This window comes from Myotis lucifugus, unplaced genomic scaffold, assembly GCF_000147115.1.
Source record: "Myotis lucifugus unplaced genomic scaffold, Myoluc2.0 scaffold_166, whole genome shotgun sequence".
NCBI classification, from domain to species: Eukaryota; Metazoa; Chordata; class Mammalia; order Chiroptera; family Vespertilionidae; genus Myotis; species Myotis lucifugus.
The window spans coordinates 93,762-116,728 of NW_005871214.1; the positions used below are offsets into that span (position 1 = coordinate 93,762).

Here is a 22,967-nt window from a genome sequence, read left to right on the forward strand (position 1 = left end):
GACCACCAGAGTACCCTTGGAATGGAGATAAGAAACGCCCTTACCCTTTGGGAATAGAATGGATGGGATTAAGATCAAATTAGGATAAATACAAATGTAAGAGGACAATAAAGGGAGGACCCTGGCTAGGAGGAACCTGGCTGGCTAGGAGGAACCTGCCCATGATGATCACGTGAATGCTGCCTCCATGTCTTTCCTTCCTCGCTGACTCCGTCCACACCTTGGGGAACCCCTGGACCTGTTGGGGCTGGACCCCAACAGTTAGTTTTGTGATACAGGGTGCACTAATGGTACAAGCAAGCAATGTAAATTGTTAAAACTTCAGTATAAGATATTTTCTATATTTATCAAGATGTACCCCCTCCCTCCCCCCCCCCAAATTGGGTGATAAGGCTTGCCTTACAATCCTTGTGAAAGTAGAATAGATGTGCCTAGAGGGGCTTGAAATAATTTGCCCATTTTATGTCTGAAATTCCCATTGTTAAAATTAGGCCATTGAATAAAGCCATTAGGCCATTCCATGAAGTCTGTGCAGTAGTATAAATATGTTTCTTCATGGTAAGCCCATTAACCCTTTAGCAGCCAGGGAACTTAACCACATTTTCAGAGGGAAAGCCGATTTTTGTGGGTGTGGAAAGGTCGTGAGCACAGGGTGTGATTGTGGTGAAAATAACTGTATGCCTTGGGGTTGGAGGTGGGCTGTAAAAAGGGTGGTAGAGGATGATGAAGACACATTCATTGCTCTGATCTAATTTCTGCTGCTACATATATCTGTCTAAAGTAATGTCAAATATATTTTATTTTGCTATAAGATTATCATACCATCTGGTTCTATTAATGAAGCTGTTTCTACACTGTAGTTATTGACTCATACTAATAGAACTGAATATCTTGAGGCCTTAGTTTTCTCATCTGTAAAATGCTACTTTGTAGGGTTTTTGCAAGGCTTCAGTGAGAGAACACGTGAAAGGACTTGGCTGTAGTATTGTAGGTCCTCGCCAAGTGCTTTTCCCATTCCTGTCTCTTAACTTGGTCCATTAAATTTAGGCACTTAATTGCATTTTCCTTGTAATTTTCCTCTTATTTATATATATTAATTTTGCTTCTCACCAGACTGCACTTTTTTTTTTTAGGACAAGTATATTTCTTTTTCATTCTCTGTAGTACGTACTCTTATATAGTACATTGTACCTTTTCTTCATAGGGCAACCTTCATGTTTTACTTTTATATTTATTTATTTATATGACCATTTAATTGAGTTTTCTTCCCTTTTGGTCTGTAAGCTTCATGAAAGCTAGGATCTTGTTTGATTTTGCTCAGAAATGTATACTTAAGACCTAGATTAGTGCCTGGCATGTAAAAAGTGTTCTGTAAATATTTGTGGAATGAATGAATAAATGATTGATTATTAAGTTAAACATAGTAGATTCTAAGCAAATAAAGGTTTGTTCTTGGAAGGTTGAAAGTACCTATCACATTCCTTTCAGACTTAGCCTGAGGCCTTGTTGGAGGTTATAAAAAGCTTGCAGAATTTTAGCTAACACCTTAGATCTTTAATAGGGTGTGTAGAAAAGCAAAAAGGTTTACAAAATACTTAGAAGTGGTTCAGAGCTTGATGTTATTTTAGTGGGAAGTCAATAGTATTGATATGAATATGTTATTGTAAAGAACTCTTCAAATGTAAATTATTATTACTACTTTTAGCTTGTATTTATAAGTGTTAACATCTGTGAATATTAATTCAGAATTTAGACTCAAAGGACAGACTGTCAAACATGGCTTGTTTGTTTTTTTCCTTTGTAAATTAAGCATAAACCGGATTGTATCTGGAGCGAGCTCTGGGGATGTGTGAGAACTGGCTGTGTCCTGGTCTTGGCAGTGCTCATCCAGATTGTTGAACTCTTTATAAATTCTTGCTTTTCTATCCCAGATGCTCTGTTAGTCTGTCATTCATTCATCCAAACACTAACTCTCATCGCCCTTCAGGATTTTGACATGTTGCTGATGCATGTCCTGACAGCTGAATCATTTCACATATTGTATTGAGTCAGCATCTTCACCTTTCCTCTAATCAAATTACATTTTTATTTTGAAGTAATCTCACTGGATATTAGTAGGTCAAGCTCAATATTATTTTCTTCAAATATGGCTTACACAATTGGACACACAAAAAAAGGGAAGGGAAGAAACCCTCTATATATTAGCAATTTATGTTTATCTGCTAAGTATTGTTTTTAAAAGCTGACATTTGTTGAGCATTTTCCATGTGCCAGGCATTGTGTGAAACATTTTATGTATTACCTCATGAAATTCTTGAGCTAGCACTGTGACAGAGCTACTATCTTTACACTCATTTACAAAGGATACTAAGGCTCGGCAATGCTTTTTTAAGAACATTTAGCAACTAAAGTTTATTGAGCACCTGAAAAGTTCTATTGTTCTATGTATTTTTCTTTTTCTTCACACACTTAATTCTTAAGTTAGCTATATCAGGTAGGAACTATTATTATGCCTTCATTTACATATGAGGAAACTGAGGCACAGAAACTCACCTATGGTTTCCAGGCTAGGAAGTGGCAAAGCCAGGTTTAGAATCCAGACAATCTGATTCTGTAGCCAAAGCATGTCAAACTCAAAGGCTAACACGGGCCAAATAAACAAGGTTTAAGTTTATGTGGGCTGCAAAAAACCCCAAAAACTTCAATTTTCATAGACACGTAGGTTTATTCCAATAGAGACATGCTGAATACAAAGGGCTGAAATAAATGAGTAATCGTTAACATAAACAATAGAACGTTTTAAGAAAATTAATATTTTTTTCTTGAATATTAACTTACCAGACACTGAATAACTGCACAAATTAATAAGCGTAACGCAAATAAACCTGTTTTTCTTGTTCTCTGAAAGGGTAATATTTCCTGTTGTGCACACCAAAACAAGTCAGTCCAAGACTAATGACGTGGCAAACGGCTGCTAAAATATTCACTGCTAGTATTAGTGGAGAGAAATGGTGCGCCTGCGATAAGGCGCGTAAAGGAAATCAGTGCAACACAATTATAGTAATTAGTCATTAGTGAACATTGTAGTTTGTTATTAATAACTAGAGGCCCGGTGCATAAAATTTGTGCGGGGGGGGGGGGGGCATCAGCCCGGCCTTGGCCCTCTCACAAAACGGGGAGGTCCTGGGGGGGAGTCCCCCTGCTGGCTTAAAGTCCCCTGCCCCAAGAAAATCCGGCCTAAACCCGGCGGCCGGAAATCCCCCCGAGGGGGCCTTTAAAGGTTGTCAAGAGGGGGGGGGAAAGGTCCCACACCGGCCACTGCACTCGCCAGCCGTGAACCCAGCTTCTGGCTGAGCAGCACTCCCCCTGTGGGAGCGCACTGACCACCAGGGGGCAGCTCCTGTGTTGAGTGTTTGCCCCCTGGTGGTCAGTGCGCATCATAGCGACCAGTTGTTCCGCTATTCGGTCAATTTGTTTGTTCGGGTTTTATTATATAGGATTATGTATAACAGGATATTGTAAAAGTTATGTTATGAAATTTTTATTAAAATGTTTCTTACATACTTCTATATTGACTGGGATGAAAAAATATTACTTGTGGGTCACATGCAGCCTGGGGGGCTGTGGATTTGACATGCTTGTTCTATTTTTTTTTGCTTGACAGCACTGGTTTTTGTTGTTGTTTTGTTAATCCTCACCTGAGGATATTTTTTCCATTGATTTTTTTTTTTTTAAGGCAGGGAGGGAAGGAGGAGGGAGACAGAGAGATAGAGAGAGAGAGAGGGAGAGAGGGAAACATCTATGTGAGAGAGACATGTTGATTGGTTGCCTCCTGCACTTGCCCTGTGACCCAGGGCAGGGGATCAAACCTTGTCCGGTACATGCCCTTGACCAGAAATCAAATCTGAGACCCTTTGGTGTGTGGGCTGGCAACTCCAACCACTGAGCATACTGGCCAGGGCGACAGTACTGTTTTTATGCATAGTAATAAATAAGGTTTTAAAAGGATTTCTTTTTTCTTAGTATGGTGTTTCAAATTTGAATTTTGGATTTCCTTGACCATTATAGATGGGCTTACATTTATGATATATAGGTGAGTTCCACAGTTAGTGGGGTGTACTACATGCCATCACTGGGTTTTATTGTCTAGATTATGACCTTAATTATAAATGTACACTCTTTATTACTCTTGGGTTTAGACGCCATTCCACTATGGTCACTCAGTCCTGTGTCCCTCGCAGGAGCTTAAGATCTCATATTTAAAACTCCCAACTGAGGTTCAGAAATAGCATCTCTAAGCTTGCATTGCAACATTGGATTTACTCTGTTTTCTACCTTAAATCCTTTTTTTAAAAAAAGTTTAATGATGTCTTTGGTGTCAACTGTAAGTTGTAAAATAGCAGACAGTGGGTTTAATTGATATTAATGTGACATCTATCTATTTGTCTATCCATCTGTCCATCTGTCTGTTTTTAAACCTCATATCATAGTGTTAATAGCTGCAGGTTCATCCCATTTTGAACTGATTTATATTGATGTTAACCCTCAAAACAACTGGAAAGTAGATAGGCCATTTTTATCCCTTGTAGAAGTAATCTCTTGGGGAGAGAGGAACCTTCAATGAACTGAAATACTTGAAAAGCATGTGTTCTTCTATTGCATTATTTATTTTTTTGTGGGGGAGGGTCAACCAAAAGGTAGGTGCTTGTGGAAAATCTGTAATTCCATTAATTTATTTATTTACCTTATAATCATGACATAAGTAAAAAGAGTGCTTTTTGAAGATTTTTATTGCTCATACTTGTGAAAGCTGCTGAAAATTGGCCTTCAACAATTCTGACTCTCGGACATATCCCGGAAGTTTGTTCTGTTAATTCCTTTTTACTAGATTATGATTTTATGATTTGCTCCTTGTTCCTTGTCTTAAAAGACAAGTACAGAAGAGAAGACAAGTTATGGGGGGTATTTGAGGGTTTTAAAAAGATGGCCTTTGTTTAATTGAAGTTTGACATTATTATTTTTTAAAATATATTTTTATTGACTTCAGAGAGGAAGGGAGAGGGAGAGATAGAAACATTAATGATGAGAGAGAATCATTGATCAGCTGACTCCTGCACGCCCCCTACTGGGGAACAAGCCCACAACCCTGGGCATATCAAACCCAGGATCCTTCAATCCACAGACCGACACTCTATCCCAGGGGTGGGCAAACTTTTTGACTCGAGGGCCACAATGGGTTCTTAAACTGGACTGGAGGGCCGGAACAAAAGCATGGATGGAGTGTTTGTGTGAACTAATATAAATTCAAAGTAAACATCATTACATAAAAGGGTATGGTCTTTTTTTTTTTTTAGTTTTATTCATTTCAAATGGGCCGGATCCAGCCCGTGGGCCGTAGTTTGACCACGGCTGCCTATCCACTAAGCCAAACTGGCTAAGGCGAAGTTTGATATTATTAAAATAAAATTTCATGCCTGGCCAGTGGTTGAGCGTTGACCTATGAACCAGGAGGTCATGGTTCGATTCCTGGTGGCGATATTTTTTCTATTGATTTTCTTTTTAAGAGAGAGTAGAAGGGGAGAAAGAGAGAGAGAAACATTGATGTGAGAGAGACACATTGATTGGTTGCCTTCTACAAGTGCCCTTGAGTAGGGGTAGGGATCATGGAACCTGCAACCCAGGTATATGCCCTTGACTAAGAATTGAACCTGCAACCCTCTGGTGCCCAGGCCGATTTTCTAACCACTGAGCAACACTGGCTAGGGCAACACACAAAAAATAGTTTTAAAATTGGGAATTGATCTCATACTATCTGCTGTAGATACTTGATAGATGTTTGTCAAATGAAGGGTAACTTTTTGTGAAAAGCATTTTCCACCTTTCAGATAGTCTTCATTTAATACGCATTCAACCCTGTCAAGTACATTTTCTCAATTTTACAGATAAGGAACCTAATGTTCAGAGAAATATATGCCTTGTTCAATGTCACCTAGGAAGCAGTCAAGGTACAAATCTAGTTCAGAACCATAATCAAGGCTGAAGTCCTTGTAGTGTTTCACAAGGCCCAAGATTTCAGCTACTAGTCCCTCACTCTTCTGGCCTCTCTCCTTCATTTTCCACTCTGGCTCCGGTCATGTTTGATAATTCACCAGCACGCTCCCTCCTGCCAGAGGACCTTTGCATTTGCTATCTCCTCTGCTTTTTGTTTTGCCCCCAGACACCCTCTTGGCGGACTATCTCATTTCCTAAAAGTACTTGTCAAATGCTATCTTCCAGATGATATTCTATTAAAAATTATATCCTCCATGCCTACATACTATTTTCCCCATCTGATATGCCATTTAATGTATTTATTTATTTTTTACAGTTACTATTATTTGTCTCTTCCTGCTAGAATGTAGAGTTTCGTGAGAGAAGAGATTTTTGTTTCCTTTTTCCATTGTGGTATCCAAGTAACACCTGGACCAGACCTCAATGGGTATGAAATAAATATTTGGTGAATGAATGAATAAATGAGTGAATAAGTGCAAAGTCCATGCTCTTTCCACTAGACCTTTCACTTTAAAAAAATATATATATTTTATTGATTTTTACAGAGAGGAAGGGAGAGAGATAGAGAGTTAGAAACATCGATGAGAGAGAAACATCGATCAGCTGCCTCCTGCACACCTCCCAATGGGGATGTGCCCGCAACCAAGGTACATGCCCTCGACCGGAATCGAACCTGGGACCCTTGAGTCTGCAGGCCTATGCTCTATCCACTGAGCCAAACCGGTCACGGCATAGACCTTTCACTTTTATTTGTTAATGGTAAAATTGACAAAATTATTAGGTTCTTTTGCTATGGAGGGAATTCCTAAATTATACTACTTTATTCATGTTGTGCATTCATCTTTGTTCTGAGTATTTTCCTCTCATCCTTGAATATAAACCACTAGAGGCCCAGTTCATGAAATTCGTGCACTCGTGGGGGGGGGGGTCCCTCAGTCCGGCCTACACCCTCCTGTAGTCTGGGAGCCCTCGAGGGATGTCCACCCGTGGGGATTGGGCCTAAGCCAGCAGTCAGACATCCTTTGTGCTGCTGCGGAGGCGGGAGAGGCTCCCGCCACCGCCGCTGTGCTCGTAAGCCATAAGCCCGGCTTCTGGCTGAGCGGCGCTCCCCCTGTGGGAGCACACTGACCACAAGGGGGCAGCTCCTGCGTTGAGCATATGCCCCCTGGTGGTCATTGCGCGTCATAGTGACCAGTCATTCTGCCATTCAGTCTATTTGTATATTAGCCTTTTATTATATAGGCTTCTTCTGTTTTTAATAGTCAGTTATATTTTTTATAAAGTATTAGAAAATAAGGCATTATCTTACTAGAGGCCCAGTGCACGAAATTTTGTTCACGGGTAGGGCCCCTAGGCCTGGCTGGCAATCAGGGCCAATCTGTGGGGCGACAGGCGGGTGACAGGGGTGCCCCCCCTCCCCCCCGGCACCTGCCTTGGCTGGCCTGGCACAGCCCGCTCGCTGGCCCTGCCCCCCACTGGGGCCTGTGGGCTGGGGGAAGCTCCTCTGTTGAGCGTCTGCTCCCTGGTGGTCAGTGCATGTCATAGCGATCAGTTGTTCTGCCATTCGGTCTATTTGCATATTAGGCTTTTATTATATAGGATTGAATATTCGTAGGGGGCAATGATTCAAGGAACCAAGGAACTGTGCATTTTTTTAGCTAGGTTTTTGTGAAGTAAGCTTGTCTTTTTTCTTTTTACATTCATAAATATATTAATTATGAAAAATCCTATTTATATTTATTTAAAACTTTTTTGAGATATAATTTACATATAACATTGTGTTAATTTAAGGTATACAGTGTGTTGATTTGTTACACTTATATATCACAAAATGATCACTATCATAGCTTTAGCTAACACCTCCATGTGGTTACCATTTCTTTCTTTATGATGAGAAAATTTAAGGTCTACTTTCTTAGCAAATTTGAAGTATATAATACAGTATTGTTAACTATAATCACCATGCTGTACCTTAGAGCCACAAAACTTACTACCCTTGTAATTAGAAATTTGTGCTCTTTGACCAACATCTCCTCATTTCTCCCAATCCCCAGCCCTTGGTAACTACTAGTCTCTGTTTCTATGAGTTCGGCTTTTTTAGGTTCCACCTATCACTGATATCATACAGAATTTGTCTTTATCTGATTTATTTTACTTAGCCCATCTTAATTTTTAAATTTGCATTTCGTGACTTAGTATTATTAACACTCCGGTGTGGGGTGAATTTCCCGCCAAAATATAAGATGGCTCTGTCTTTTGGTTTTGTTCCATCCACCAAAAGGGTGGATTACAAACAAATATTTGGTAATACGCAGTTACAATCGGCCGAGTTTACACGTTTCCCGCACTCCACCGCAAATCTATATGAACTGAGTTAAAGACGGCTCCCGCGGAGTACGCGCAATTCACGCGAGCCGACTTAACTCGTTTCCCCCACTCCAAGTGTTAAAATACTAGAGGCCCAGTGCATGAATTGGTGCACGGGTGGGGTCTGGCCAGCCTGCCCTGATGAGGGGGGGAGGAGCCGCTGGCCCTATCCCTGTTCAGGGCCTGATTGGGGCCGGGCAGTGGGGCAGGGGGCATGGGAGGTCGGCTGGTCACCCAGCCCCCGATGGGGGTGGAGGGAACCTATCAGGGGCAGGGCTGGCTGGGGGGAGGGGCGCAGGCGATTGGCTGGCTGGCCCCCACCCGGGGGGGGCCAATTGGCGGCCAGGCTGGCTGGGAGGAGGGGCTGCAGGAGATTGGGGGGGCCCGATCGGGCTGGTTGGCCACCACAGTGCGCTGTCATAGCGACCGGTTGTTCTGGTCATTCATTCCGTCATTCCGGTTGCTTGGCTTTTATATTTATAGATTAGGAAATAATTTATCAAATATACTATATTAAACATTTTTTTTCTATTCAGTAGTTTTATTTCTAGACGAATAAACTTTTGGTTTATAATTGAAAATGTGGAAATATTCAATATATAGAATTTACTGACTCAAACTGCTTTTATTACATACCTACCATATTCTAGAAACTTCTGCCATGTGATAGGTATTAAAAGATGAACAAGACATAAGGCTCACTGGTTTAAAAAAAGTCCCAATATAATCTGGCAAGTCTTTGAATGGAGGTATGTATAGAGTTTTATGGAAATTTTTATGTTAGAGAATTTCTAGGGACTACATGGCTTCTGGAAAGTGAGGTACTCCTATACCATGGCTGGTACATGATTATTTTCTCAGCTTTTATTGTCATCTAAATGCACTTGAAATTAGCACTGTCATTAACACTGTTTCCAATGCTACTAGAAAAATGTTGGAACAGTAGTGATATTGCCCAGAGATTCCCAAATACAGGCCTGTGTAAAAGTTGTTACTGGTACTCGAACTGATGAATGGAGTGGATCCAGAGACATGGAAGCATGGAACAGAGTATGGAATCTCGGAGGGTAGACTGGTGGGAGGTGGGTGGGAGGTAATCAACCAAAGACCTTATATGCAAATATGCATTACCCATGGACACAGGCAGTAGGGTGGTGAAGGCCTGGGGGTGGGGTGAGGTGGGGGCGGGCTGAAGGGGGTCAATGGGGAAAAAGGGGGACTTTCAAAAATAAAGAATTATTTTTTAAAAAAGAAAAAAAGAATATTTGTTACTAGTACTCAGCTAAGTGAAAAAGCAGTAGAAGAGAAGGAATTTAGAGGGAGAGAATACACGACTCTGTGTGTGTGTGTGTGTGTGTGTGTGTGTGTGTGTGTGTGTTGTATAGGATTGCCAAGCCTACTTTTTAAGGAAGGATGGTCTTTTAGTCAGAGATGTGTTCTCTTTTCTTTTTCAAAAGGTCCTTCCTTTTTGTGAAATTATAGTGAAAATAAATGGTGGCTAGTTATTATTTTAATGCCTTCACCTGGAGGGGAGAAAAAGGCAACCTTCTATTTTTTTGTAATTTTAAAATTAAGTAAATAAGGTATGTGAAATCCTCAAAAAAGGAAACCACTGACAGAGGTACTTTAGAACACTGTATAGTTCTTGCGGCCTTTTTCTTTTTTTCTTTTGGTATAACCAAGCATGCTTCAGGAATTTATTGTATTAAAAAGGACCTGGTCCTTATACTCCTGGGTGCTCCATCTCTGGAGACAAGCCCTTAGGTAATGAATTAGTATTAGAGAGATGGACAGTGTTAGAGGTGTCATTGGCTTCTGTCCTGTGGGTGAACTTGGTGTCAGGAAAGTCATCTACACCTATAATTAGGGATTAGATCAATTTAAAGTGTTTTATTTCTTGTCCTGACAAATTTCAGTGACTGCCTTGGCCTTAGATAATAAAACGTGAAAGATAGCTGATGAAGGGTTGGAAGCAGAAATACTTATCAGAGATTTTATAACTGTATGTCATGCGTGTGTTTCTCTCTATTTATTCTGATTGGAACATAGTATCAAAAATATTGTGAAAGCCCCGAATCCTGTAATTTTGCTGCTTAGGCCACTAATCTGCATCAGTGGTGATCTTTGGGTCTTGGTTACAAATTGGAGAGCACAAGTTTGTTGCTTTTGGGAAAGGCAAATTGAAGAGATTAATGAAGGAACAATAATAAATACATGATGGTTGTCCAAGCTGGGAAGAATAATTAATATTCATATACAATTATTATTTAAAAGTATAATTTACCCACCATTGTTCACTAGTTTAAGGCTGATTTTATGCTGTTTAAGTTTTTAAAACATTTAATTTCTTTTAGAAAAGTCAATCAAAATTTCCTTTATTTGTAGGTTACAAGTATCTAAGCATGACAATTTCTACATATCTCCAGTGGTAGTGGTGGCTGTTAGTTGCTGTTATTTATCACAATCATCATCATCGTTGTTGTTATTGGTATGGGCTCTGGAGTAAGACTTCTTGGGTTTGAATACCAGCTGCAGTCCTTAGTAGTGGGAGATGTTGGGCAAGTGACTTAGCTGTTCTGGGCCCCAGTTTTTTTCCATCTGAAAAACTGGGATATTAATAGTAGCCACTCATAAGGTATTCTGAGGATTAAATGGGATAATGTATTCCAGGAGCTTAATACATTGCTTTGCAAAAGCAAATGTTCATTATTGTTGTTATTTTTACTTTGAAATAACAAAGTAAAAATAGGCCTTTTTTTGCCTTTCAGTTTGTCGTTTAATTAATACACCTTAATCTCATTTTTTAAAAAAAATATATTTTATTGATTTCTTACAGAGAGGAAGGGAGAGAGATAGAGAGTTAGAAACATCGATGAGAGAGAAGCATCGATCAGCTGCCTCCTGCACATCTCCTACTGGGGATATGCCCGCAACCAAGGTACATGCCCTTGACCGGAATCGAACCTGGGACCTTTCAGTCCGCAGGCCGACGCTCTATCCACTGAGCCAAACCGGTTTCGGCCTTAATCTCATTCTTTTGATATTATTTGTGTAGCCATTCTATGAGACATGTTTAGAACCTTTAAAAGAAGTGTATGCTAATGATCAGCAAAGTGCTTTTCAATTTTCCTAACAGATTGGAAAAAGTTCTAAAGGCAGCCAACTCTACATTCATTTATTTGTAGTTGAGGCCAAGAAGGAACACTTTCACTCTTGTAGATGTTTCCAGGGGCCTTCCTTTGCTTGAAAACGGATGTTTTCATTGATAGCTTTAAATAAACAGAGAGAGAAAGGATTTCAAAGGTGAAGAGATTAAAGGAGGATTTTTAAAGTTATTACTTTAAAAACAATGATTCTCCACTGTGGCCACACATTGAAGTCACTTGAAATACTGCCACCACCAGCATCAGCAACAACAAATGTTTTTGAACCTACTACTTTGAATACAGTAATAAAGTAATGGAATATTCAAGTATATAATACTTAATTTTAGCTAACAGGTTAGTTTCTTACTTGCTCATATACTTGGTACAGTTCATAGGACATGAAGCCCAATTGTATTATTTGATTTGTTATAAAGATTTATAAATGTCTCATTGTTTTGATGAAATATTGTTGGTTATATCTGTGGTTCTTTTGGGTGTCAAAAGCAATTTCTAATAGAAACATAGTTCTACTAGTAAAATAGGATTCTTTTTAGTTTTCTTGAAATATGTGCTACAAAAAGGGACTGCTGCTTGTATCTATGCATAGAAGTAAAGTTGGTGGCAAGGATTTGGACCAGGGGTCCTCAAACTACGGCCCGCGGGCCACATGCAAATACAAATATTGTATTTGTTCCCGTTTTGTTTTTTTACTTCAAAATAAGATATATGCAGTGTGCATAGGAATTTGTTCATAGTTTTTTTTTTAAACTATAGTCCGGCCCTCCAACGGTCTGAGGGACAGTGAACTGGCCCTCTGCTTAAAAAGTTTGAGGACCCCTGATTTGGACATTCAACATGGACAGGCAATTAGGCACTTTACCATATGTGCTAGTCTGCCAAGTTTCAGTCATTCAAGGCCAAGTCAACTTAATATTTTATAAAACAGTTTATGACCTAGTTTTGCATCCTTTGAATTTTATACTATATATATTATTCTACAAGTTGCTTTTCTTTACTTCATATGTTTGTTAGTTTTGTGGATAATTCTGGTTTCTATTTCTATTCTAGTGAATACCTGTTGATCACATCTTTATTTAACATCTTTTTCTCTTTCTTATTGCTTTCAGAGAGGAAGGGAGAGTGAGAGAGAGAGAGAGAGAGAGAGAGAGAGAGAGAGAGAGAGAGAGAGAGAGAGAGATAGAAACATCACTGATAAGAGAAAATCATAGATCAGCTGCCTTTGGCATGCTCCCTACTGGGGTGAAACTTGCAACCCAGGCATATGCCCTGACCGGGAATTGAACCATGATCTCCTTGTTCATAGTTCAATGCTCAACCACTGAGCCACTTGCTGGGTCAACTTAATCTTTTAGTGCTCAGCTCTCCCTGGTACTATGGGACTAATTTTCTATAAACATAGTCTTATATGCCTTATGCAAGTAAAATTCTCACTGACTTTGTTGATGTTTGGAGAGTTTTGTGTGAGGGACTGATAGCATACATGGATGGGGATTTGTACACGGAAGGGAAAGTTGTAAGGGCTGAGGTGAAGGGGATTGAAGACCATGTTTACATACTCAATCTGCGTTGGTACCATTTTTTTTGTGAGAATTGGAGAAATGGATGGAAATGGGCTAATTAATGCATGTAAACGACACCCAACCAACTGAACCATACAGGCCAGGGCTCCACATATATTTTATTTTATTTTAATTAATTTATTTATTTTTAAACATAGGTTTTATTGATTTTTTTTACAGAGAGGAAGGGAGAGGAATAGAGAGTTAGAAACATCGATGAGAGAGAAGCATTGATCAGCTGCCTCCTGCACACCCCCTACTGGGGATGTACCTGCAACCAAGGTACATGCCCTTGACCGGAATCGAACCTTGGACCCTTTAGTCCCCAGGCTGACTCTCTATCCAGTGAGCTAAACTGGCTAGGGCACCACATACATTTTAACAGTCTATGTGTAAATAAGTTATCAGCATATTTATTTATTTATTTATTTATTTATTTTTCTTTAAAACCATTGTTTTCTTCCTGTGATATTATGGTTAATAAATACAACAATGTAGGCCCTTTTTACTTACTTGGTTGGCATATTTGCAGGTATGAATTTAACATTCTGATTTTCAATAATTTCAGTTTACTGGAGCCAAAGAGCACCAAATCCAAAGGACACCAGGCTCACGTTTTATTTCTTCTACTTGTTACTTTTTGCTTTGCAAAGTCCTGACTGAATCAGGCTCCAAGGGAAGGTGGGCTGATATTGGATCCATAATCTTGTGCTCCAAATATTAGATGGGATGGAATAATGGAAGCTGTTGACTAGGGAGGAATGAGCTTCTTCTGCCAATTGTAAACAAACAAACAAACAAACAAATAATAAACAACCAGTCTTCAAAATCATACTGAAGGTGAGGGTGTGTGTGTGTGTGTGTGTGTGTGTGTGTGTGTACGTACATTCTCGGTGCACATGTAATAAGATGGGTGGATGGGCTGTGGCTAAAAAGTATATAGTTCTGTTGACTCTTTCAGACACAAGGAGAATATTAGTCTTCTAAGTTAACTTGTATTCTCCCTCTACTGTTGAATTCTGTGTCCATTTTCCATTACTTGTACATTTTAAAATTATCCTATCTAATAATAGACAATGATGGTAATTGACCATACCTTTGCTACGCCTCCCATCGGCTAATCAGCGAGATATGCAAATTAACCACCAACAAAGATGGCAGTTAATTTGCATATGTAGGCTCGAAGTGGCAGAGCGAAGACTGAAGGCGGCTCCAGCCGGAGCAGCGAAGGCTTGAAGGCGGCTCCGGCCGGAGCAGTGAAGACTGAAGGCGGCTCCGGCTGGAATGAAGGCCTGGGTCCCGGGTGCCGGAGGAAAACTGTTGCTGGCAACCAGGGGAAGGAAAAGCCTATTGCACGAATCTTTTCGTGCAACAGGCCTCTAGTCTATAATAATAAAAGCATAATACAGTGGGGCCTTGACCTACGAGTTTAATTCGTTTCGTGACGGAGCTCGTAACTCAAAATTACTCGTATGTCAAATCAACAGTGAACGAGTGAGACACGTGGTGCCGGGTTGATGTTGTGGCGTTCACTGTGACGTTCGCTGCGCCAACTAGCGGTGGGGTATCTGAAGCTGGCTTGTAACCCGAATTTTAGCTCGCAACTCAAAGCAAAAAATTGGCCGAGAGACTGCTCGTATCTCGAAAAACTCGTTAGTCGGGACACTCGTAAGTCAAGGCCCCACTGTATACTAATTAGACTGGACGTCCTTCCGGACGACCTTCAGGACAAAAGCCAGGGCTGTGAGGGAAGCCTGCGTCCCTGGTGCCAGCAGCCGGAGGGAAGTCAGTGCTGACAGCCAGGGGGAAGGAAGGCCTACTCTTGCACAAATTTCGTGCATCGGGCCTCTAGTCCTATATAATAAAAGAGAAACATGTAAATTGACCGTTCCTCTGCTACGCTCACCAGCCAATCAGGAGTTAGTATGCAAATTAATCTGCCAAAGATGACGGGTTAATTTGCATACACAGGCGCTGAGCGGCCTGGGTCCCGGGAACATTCTCGGGGCCCAGGCTGCTCCTAGCCTGTAGGCCTGCACATATGCCCTGAACGGCCAGGGTCCCAGAATGTCCCTGGCCACTTCGGGCCTACGGGCACAGGCGCCAAGTGGATGTTCCGCCCCGTGGCCGCTTGAGTGTGTGCCAGCGCCAAGCAGTGGCCCAGGTCCATGCCCCCCAGCCCAGCGCCCACAACGCGCGGGGCTGGCTGCTGGCCTCGGGGGCATGCAGAGACCCGGCAGCCGCCGTGTGCATGGCCCGGGGTCTCTGCACACCCCCAAGCCCGTCACCTACAACGCAGGGCTGGCTGCCGGCCTCGAGGGCGTGCCCCCCCGGTGGCGGGGGATACGCCCCTAGCCCAGTGGACACAACACAGGGGGTCCTCTGTGCATGAGCTGCAGAGGAAACACCTTTTCTTTTTTTAAAAAAATATATTTTATTGATTTTTTTACAGTGAAGAGGGGAGAGAGATAGACAGTCGGAAACATCGATGAGAGAGAAACATCGATCAGCTGCCTCCTGCACACTCCCCACTGGGGATGTGCCCCCAACCAAGGTACATGCCCTTAACAGGAATCAAACCTGGGACCCTTCAGTCTGCAGGCCGACGATCTATCCACTGAGCCAAACCAGTTTGAGCGTAAAAACCTTTTCTGACCGCTCATTGGCTAAGCTCCCTGTACACCGTCACTTGCAGTGTTCTTGGTAACTTGGGTTATAAGAATCCAAGAAGGTGATCTAGGGTTTTTCCACCACACTCCTGGAGGAAAAAACGAAGGTCCGCTGCTGGAGGGGCTAAGAAATGTCATATCCTGCCCTAGCCGGTTTGGCTCAGTGGATAGAACCTCGGCCTGCTGACCGCAGGGTCCGGGTTCGATTATGATCAAGGGCATGTACCTAGGTTGCAGGCTCCTCCCTGGCCAAGCCCAGGTCAGAGCTCATGCAGGAGGCAACCAATCAAAGTATGCCTCTCACATTGATGTTTCTCTCTCTCTCTCTCTCTCTCTCTCTCTCTCTCTCTCTCTCTTCCACACTCTCTAAAAATATATGGAAACATATCCTCAGGTGAGGATAAAAAATAAAAAAGAAAATGTCATATCCTATGAAAGACACATCTTGAAAATGCCTAAAGAAAGTTGTCATTTTTTCATGGTGAAGGGACTGGAGTCCGTGTTGATGAAAGCATCTTGGCGGCTGTGGTGGCTGGCAGTAGCTGCAGCAGCGGGGTGATGGGACTGGCGCCTTCCCCTGATCAGCCCAGTTGCCTCCCGCAGAGGGAGGCCAGACTGCAGCTTATGCCCGCTCCTCATTGGGAGCGGGCCTAAGCCATCAGTAGGACATCCCCTGAGGGCTCCCAGTCTGTGAGAGGGGGCAGGCTGGGCTGAGGGGACCCCCCGCCCCCAGTGCATGAGTTTCGTGCACCGGGCCCCTAGTTTAGATATAAACACCTTGGAAGTGGGAGTATTTTCTCTAGCTTATTGATGAAAGTGATGGAGGATGCTAAGAGATAATAATAGAAAAGGCATATGGGAGAAAATAACTGTTAAAAAAGGAAAGAGAAGAACAAGACGGTGAGCTGTATGACTGCCATTTGTATCTTCCTCTGCGCCTGGTTCCATAGACATGAAACTTTTATAATTGAAATATTCTGAACTATCCAGAGAGTTTTCCTTCTCCCATCCTGTCCTGTCCTATCTTTTCACATCCCACTTTTAAAAAATTATTGCCATGAAGGAATTGGCTCTTTGACGAATCCTCTCCCTCTCTTTTTCTTTGATTCAGTTTTAACTACATAAGTTGTTTAAGAAGAAGAAATCACTTTAGAAGAATTTAGTCTGTTATAAAGGAGGAAGGAAAGCTTATTGGTATATGTGTTAGTCTCTGGGGAATGGGCTAGAGGGGAGACACAGAAGAGGTTCAGCATGATCTATTATGAATGGGGCATATTAGAGATTGATTTATTGATTTCCTTCTGCGTTCTTCCTCTTCTCTTTGCACATACTCTGTTCTATGGAATATGGTATTACTCTTGTCTTTCACTGAGTTTGAATGTTGCATGGTGGTGAAGAGTCCAGGCTTTGGATCAGTCTGCCTGAGTTTGAATCCTGTCTCCACTGATTGTTATCTCTGTGACTCCAGGCAAGTCATTGGATCTCTCTGTGTCTTGGTTTTCTCATCTTTTAAATTGGAAATAGTACCTACTGCATGGGGTTGTCGTTGGGACTAAAAGAGATATAATATGTGAAAGTGCTTAGAACAGTATCCAATATATGTACCTACTAGAACTCAATACATGTAAACTATCATAATTGTTCCATTAAGCAGGTGGAGAACCTTCTTCACATTTGTCTATAACATTACATCAGTTTGGTTAAATAAGGAATACATTTCAACTGCCTAACATTAAAAAAATAGGACTAAGTGTTAACTGCCTGAATTTTTTAAATAACCAAATATATGAATCTCTTGAGTATTATTGCACTGACCACAAAGATTAATTGTTGTTGTCACTGTTTAAATATGGTTTGCTTTTTGGAGAAAAGGTTATCATTTATAGATTCCTTCATAATTCATATGTGTTGAGTTATAGAGTTCTCCATGTGGAAGGTCTGGTTTTTAAGCCTTAATAAAGTTACTGTATCAAAAATAGGATTAATTAAAATTTCCCTTGAATATTTTAACTTTAATGTTACAGTAATAAGCTCTTTCTTATTCCTTATACAGCATAAAAACTTCCATTCACCTTCGAGGTATGGGATCTGATTTAGAACTAAGAAAAGTTTAGTAATTAACCATGTTGGTCCTGTGTATGTAGTTAGGCATTGGTTAAGGGTATATAGTCATGTTTATGAGCAGCCTTGTTTAGTTTTTGTTTATTTATTTATTTTAAACATTGAAGTAGGTAACAGTTAAAGAGGTTTGGTCTGACTAAATTTAGTTCTTACAGTCTAATGCTAGATCTTTTAAAAGTGGTTAAGTCCAGGGGCACAGAATAAGACATATCTCATGGTTTACCTCAAATTCCAAAGTCTTTGACTATAAGATACATTGGGTCTTTAGGAACCTATAGGGGTGGTGGTGGGAGAGGAAACTCATTGGTTAAGAATGATTTCTAAATTTATAACTTTTCTGAGAGTAACAGTAATGTCATATACCTTAAAAGATACTGATTCCCTTATATCTGGTAGAGAAATCCCATTTTTTTAGGTGTCCTATCTATATTTTAGACTTATCTTAAAGTTGATGCAGCAGGCAGTGTTTTGGGGGAATTATCTATGAAGTCCTGAGTACTTGGGGTAGCACTTGGGTTGTGAGATGTGAAGAGGGGCAGAGGGTTGTGAGAGGAGTCAGGTGGACCCTGTGAGGAGCCTAGCCCTCACTGCCTTCTGCTGGGGCTGCTGATGGCTATAAGGTGTGTGCTGCTAGCTGTTGCACTTACCTTCAGGGAGCAGGTGGCCCATCCTTTGAAGCTGCTGTGAAGTATTCACTGTGAAGCTGGCAACAAAGGCTGTTTGCAAACGACTGGCCAAACATTGTTGAAGTTCTTCATGAGTACTAGGAGTGTGGTTAGAGACCCGGGCACTGTGCCAGCCCATGATTCATTCATTGTGGAACCTCAATGATTGTCTCTACTTTTCTTTTTGGAAAATACAGAATAATAATACAATGCCACCTGCTTACCTCTAAGAATGTTTTGAGGATTAATGAGTTAATCATCTTAGATGACGGCTGCAGAGCTTACTCTGGTTATAATTTCATTGCCTTTCTAGGGAAGCTCCAGTATGGGGGAATAAAATAGTTGAAAAAAGATAGGAATAGCTGTGTACAACTTAGTCGGTGTATTTCAAGTTCACCTTAGATCAGGCTTCCATTCTAGCTGGCCAGTTTTAACCTGAAATTTTTAGGTATTTTTTAGAAATGACACAAAACCAAAACCAAATGTTGGGCCTGCTGTTTGTGGGAAAAGAATAGATGTTTATTCTAAGGACATACTAATAAGATGTTAGTGGTTTTCTCCCACTGTAAGGGAAGAAGATGGATCAAAAGAGAGAGTGTAGATTTAAGTAGAGTTCATTCTTATTGTCCTAGTACTCATGTACTCTTTTGAGAGTTGGTATAACTTCATTTTGTTGACTTCTCAAGTTTCTTTGACAAAAAAACTTCATAGAAAGCAAGCCAAAGTAAAACACACACACACACACACACACACACACACACACACACACACACACACACCACTCATCATTTGCTTTAAATACCAAGGATGTCAGCATGATATTAAAATGAATCATTGACATCTCTGCTTTGAAATTTTTTACCAACAGTGAGAACTTCTTGCTTTTACCTTATAATGGGAAATTTGACCTTTTTCATTGTTTTTGGCTTAAGGATGTTGACATTGGGGTGTTTGGGTTAAAATTAGCTTCAACTCGAATGGCTCTTGGGATTTTGGTCAATCTTCGGTGTGGAATAACAAATGCGGTCAATTATGTTGGTATCATAATTTTTCAAAGACAAGTTGTCTGAAGTAGTGGATGTGGTATCCCCTCCTGGCCATGTGTAACTGTTAAAAAACACTGTTGTCATGTGAATTCTTATTCTTTTGAACTTGCTTTTGAAATAACTTTCACAGAGAATTCCTGTTACCTAGAAATTGATGACAGACTTATACCATTTCCTTTTTTTTTCTTAGACGTTCCATCCTCAGAGCAGCCTGAACTGTTCCTAAAGAAACTTCAGCAGTGCTGTGTCATTTTTGACTTCATGGACACGCTATCTGATCTTAAAATGAAAGAATACAAGCGCTCCACTCTTAATGAACTGGTGGACTACATTACAATAAGCAGAGGCTGTTTGACAGAGCAGACTTACCCTGAAGTAGTTAGAATGGTGAGTTTCTTTTTTTTCGCCGGGGACACTTTTAAGCACCTTCTATAGCCACTCACAGGTGTACTCATGGCAGAGGCAGGTCACCGGAGGTCACCTCCACAAAAGAGAGCCAACCTCCTGAGAGCTAAGCACAAGTAGTCGGCACAGTCCTAGAATTTGAAGAGCACTATTTTATGGGAATGAAATCCAGAACTTTTCACTGACAGCGGTATTGGAGGAATCAATGACTTCAAACTATGAAGCCAAGATTGCCAGGGTATTATTGGTTTTCTGGTTTTGGGAAAAGAACAGACACAGGAAAATCAACAAAATTTTAGAAAAATATTCAAGCCTGTTGGATGTCTTGATTCCCCTTCCCCTTCCTCATTGATTGTGGTATATTAGAAATGGCTTTATGCTTAATAAAATGTGATTTATAGAATCTAGTTAAGTCTCTCTTGGCTTCTTAAACTAATGATTCTCTTTATAATCTTGAAATCGGGGTGATGTCTTTCATTATTTTTGAACAGTGTCTTGCACTTTGTGTGGTTGTTAGGAATTAAGAGAAGAAACATTATTAACTAATGCAAATAATTTGCATTGTATCAATAATTATATTAGTTTTCCAAAAGCTGGGCCAAAATATGATTTTCTGTTAGATTTCTGTGGGCAAGTTGCCTTCCTGGGCACCCTGGAAGATCTGGGATCTATAGAGTGCACGCTGTTTGGGAGGGAATGGGGTTGGGGTTTGGGGCTGGTCTACTAACTGGCGAAATTGCTTCAGAGACCCAAAAGGTTCAGTTCATATTATCATAATATGAGAAACTGTGACTGATGTGTGAAAGTCATTTCCAAACAACATCCACTATATTCTTCAGATCCATATCTGAGTGTATATTGCATTTGTTGTTGATTTATAGGAATATAGTACTAGACTGTTTTATAGGTTAACTATTAACATTGTGGCTCTTGAGCAGTGGTTCTCAACCAGGGGCGATTTTGCTTCCCAGGGCACTTTGGCAGTGTCTAGAGACATTTTGGTAGTCACAGCCAGGGGTGGGAGGGGTGTATGTACTATCAGCACGCAGTGGAGAGAAGCCAGAAATGCTCCTAAACATCTTACACTGCACAGGACAGCCCCCCATTCCCCCCAACAAATAATGACCTGGCCCCACTGTCAGTAGTGCATTGTGAAGAAACCTTGCTAGAGTTTGTGTATTGTCTCACTTTTATCCTGATGCTTAGGATCTTCTCTAGTCCACCTGCCTTCTGCAGAAGATGCTCCCTTGCTTTTTTAAAAAATATATATTTTATTGACTTCAGAGAGGAAGGGAGAGGGAGAGAGAGATAGAAACATCAATGGTGAGAGAGAATTATTGATTGACTGCCTCCTGCACGCCCCCCACTGGGGATCGAGCCCAAAATCTGGGCATGTGCCCTTGACCGAAATCGAACCGGGACCCTTCAGTTTGCAGGCTAACGCTCTATCCACTGAGCAAAACTGGCTAGGGCAATGCTCCCTTGCTTTTAACCTACCTGTGTCCTCAGCCAACAGAGGTATCCACTGTTTATAACTTCCTTCTGCATCTTTCTATGGATAGTTTATGAAAATGTTAGCATATAAGTATAAATATTGTTTTCTTGTAAATACAAATTTGTATTCACACTCTATGACTTGCTTTTTTCACTTATCAGTATATAGTATATGTCATTATATATACTAGTAAAGCTGCCTCACTCAATCTTATAGCTCCATAATATTTCATTGTGTGGATATGCTATACTTTATTTAACTAATATCCTATGAATATCCTTATATGCACAACAGTGCAGCCTTGTGTGAGAACATCTATATATTTGCTGATTTTAAAAAACATTTATTTATTGATTTGAGAGAGAGAGAGAGAGAGAGAGAGAGAGAGAGAGAGGAATGGAGAGAGTTTGGGGGAAGGGGGAGAGAAAGAGAAAGTAAAATATCAATTTGTTGTTCCACTTATTGATGCATTCAATGGTGGATTCTTGTATGTTCCCTGACCGGGGATTGAAACTGCAACTTTGGCGTATCGGGACAATGCTCTAACTAACTGAGTTACCCGGCCAGGGCTGATTTTTATTTAAAAAATATATTTTACTGATTTTTTACAGAGAGGAAGGGAGAGGGATAGAGAATTAGAAACATCGATGAGAGAGAAACATCAATCAGCTGCCTCCTGCACACCCCCTACTGGGGATGTGCCCGAAACCAAGGTACATGCCCTTGACCAGAATCGAACCTAGGACCCTTCAGTCCACAGGCCGACGCTCTATCCACTGAGCCAAACCGGTTAGGGCAGCAGTGTGCTTTCTGCTTTGATAAGCTGACTGTCCATCAGAGATGACACCTGTGCCCTGGGCCTTGTGCTCTGTGCTGACCAGGTAGGTATGTAGACAGAGGCCGAACAGTCGCGTGTCTAAGCTGGATATTCCCACTGATTTCCTGAAATCCAGGAGGCCAGTAAGAGGCACTGTGCCAGCACTCTTCCCTAGGGAACCAGGGCAGGCAGCACTCATCCATCCAGCATGCCCTCTGTGCCCAGCCACAGCCTCAGAACCCTTCACGGCACAGCTTCCTGGTGTCACGCCCCACGTAGTGCGTGGGCTGCGTGAATGGCAGTGATTGCCATCCCTGTGACTGAGGAAAGTGAGGCCTGCAGAGGGGAAGTGGCGTGACTAAAGCCCCATCCAGGTGAGTGGCAGAGGCAGGATGGGCGTTGTAAACCCTGCTTGGCTTAATGTTTTTCTCACAGTATTTTTAAAAATTGAGGTGAAATTCACATAACACGCAATTAACCATTTTCAAGTGCATCATTCATCAGCATTTAGTGTATTCACAATGTTGTACAATCACCACCTTTCCCTAGATTCAGAGTTTTTTCATGACCCCAGAAAAATTCCCTGTACCCATTAAGCAATCTCT

At 41.2% G+C, this 22,967-nt stretch overlaps 1 protein-coding gene across 5 annotated transcripts in view; it reads left to right on the top strand.

The window, feature by feature from the left end:
* Positions 1–22,967, top strand: part of PPP2R5E (protein phosphatase 2 regulatory subunit B'epsilon) — a 157,928-nt gene that overhangs the window by 48,373 nt on the left and 86,588 nt on the right. For all 5 annotated transcript variants that reach the window (XM_006096019.3, XM_023759920.1, XM_023759921.1 and 2 more), the window contains exon 3: positions 19,836–20,032. In XM_006096019.3, the coding sequence (XP_006096081.1) occupies positions 19,836–20,032 (197 nt within the window). The remainder of the gene's footprint in view (positions 1–19,835; positions 20,033–22,967) is intronic.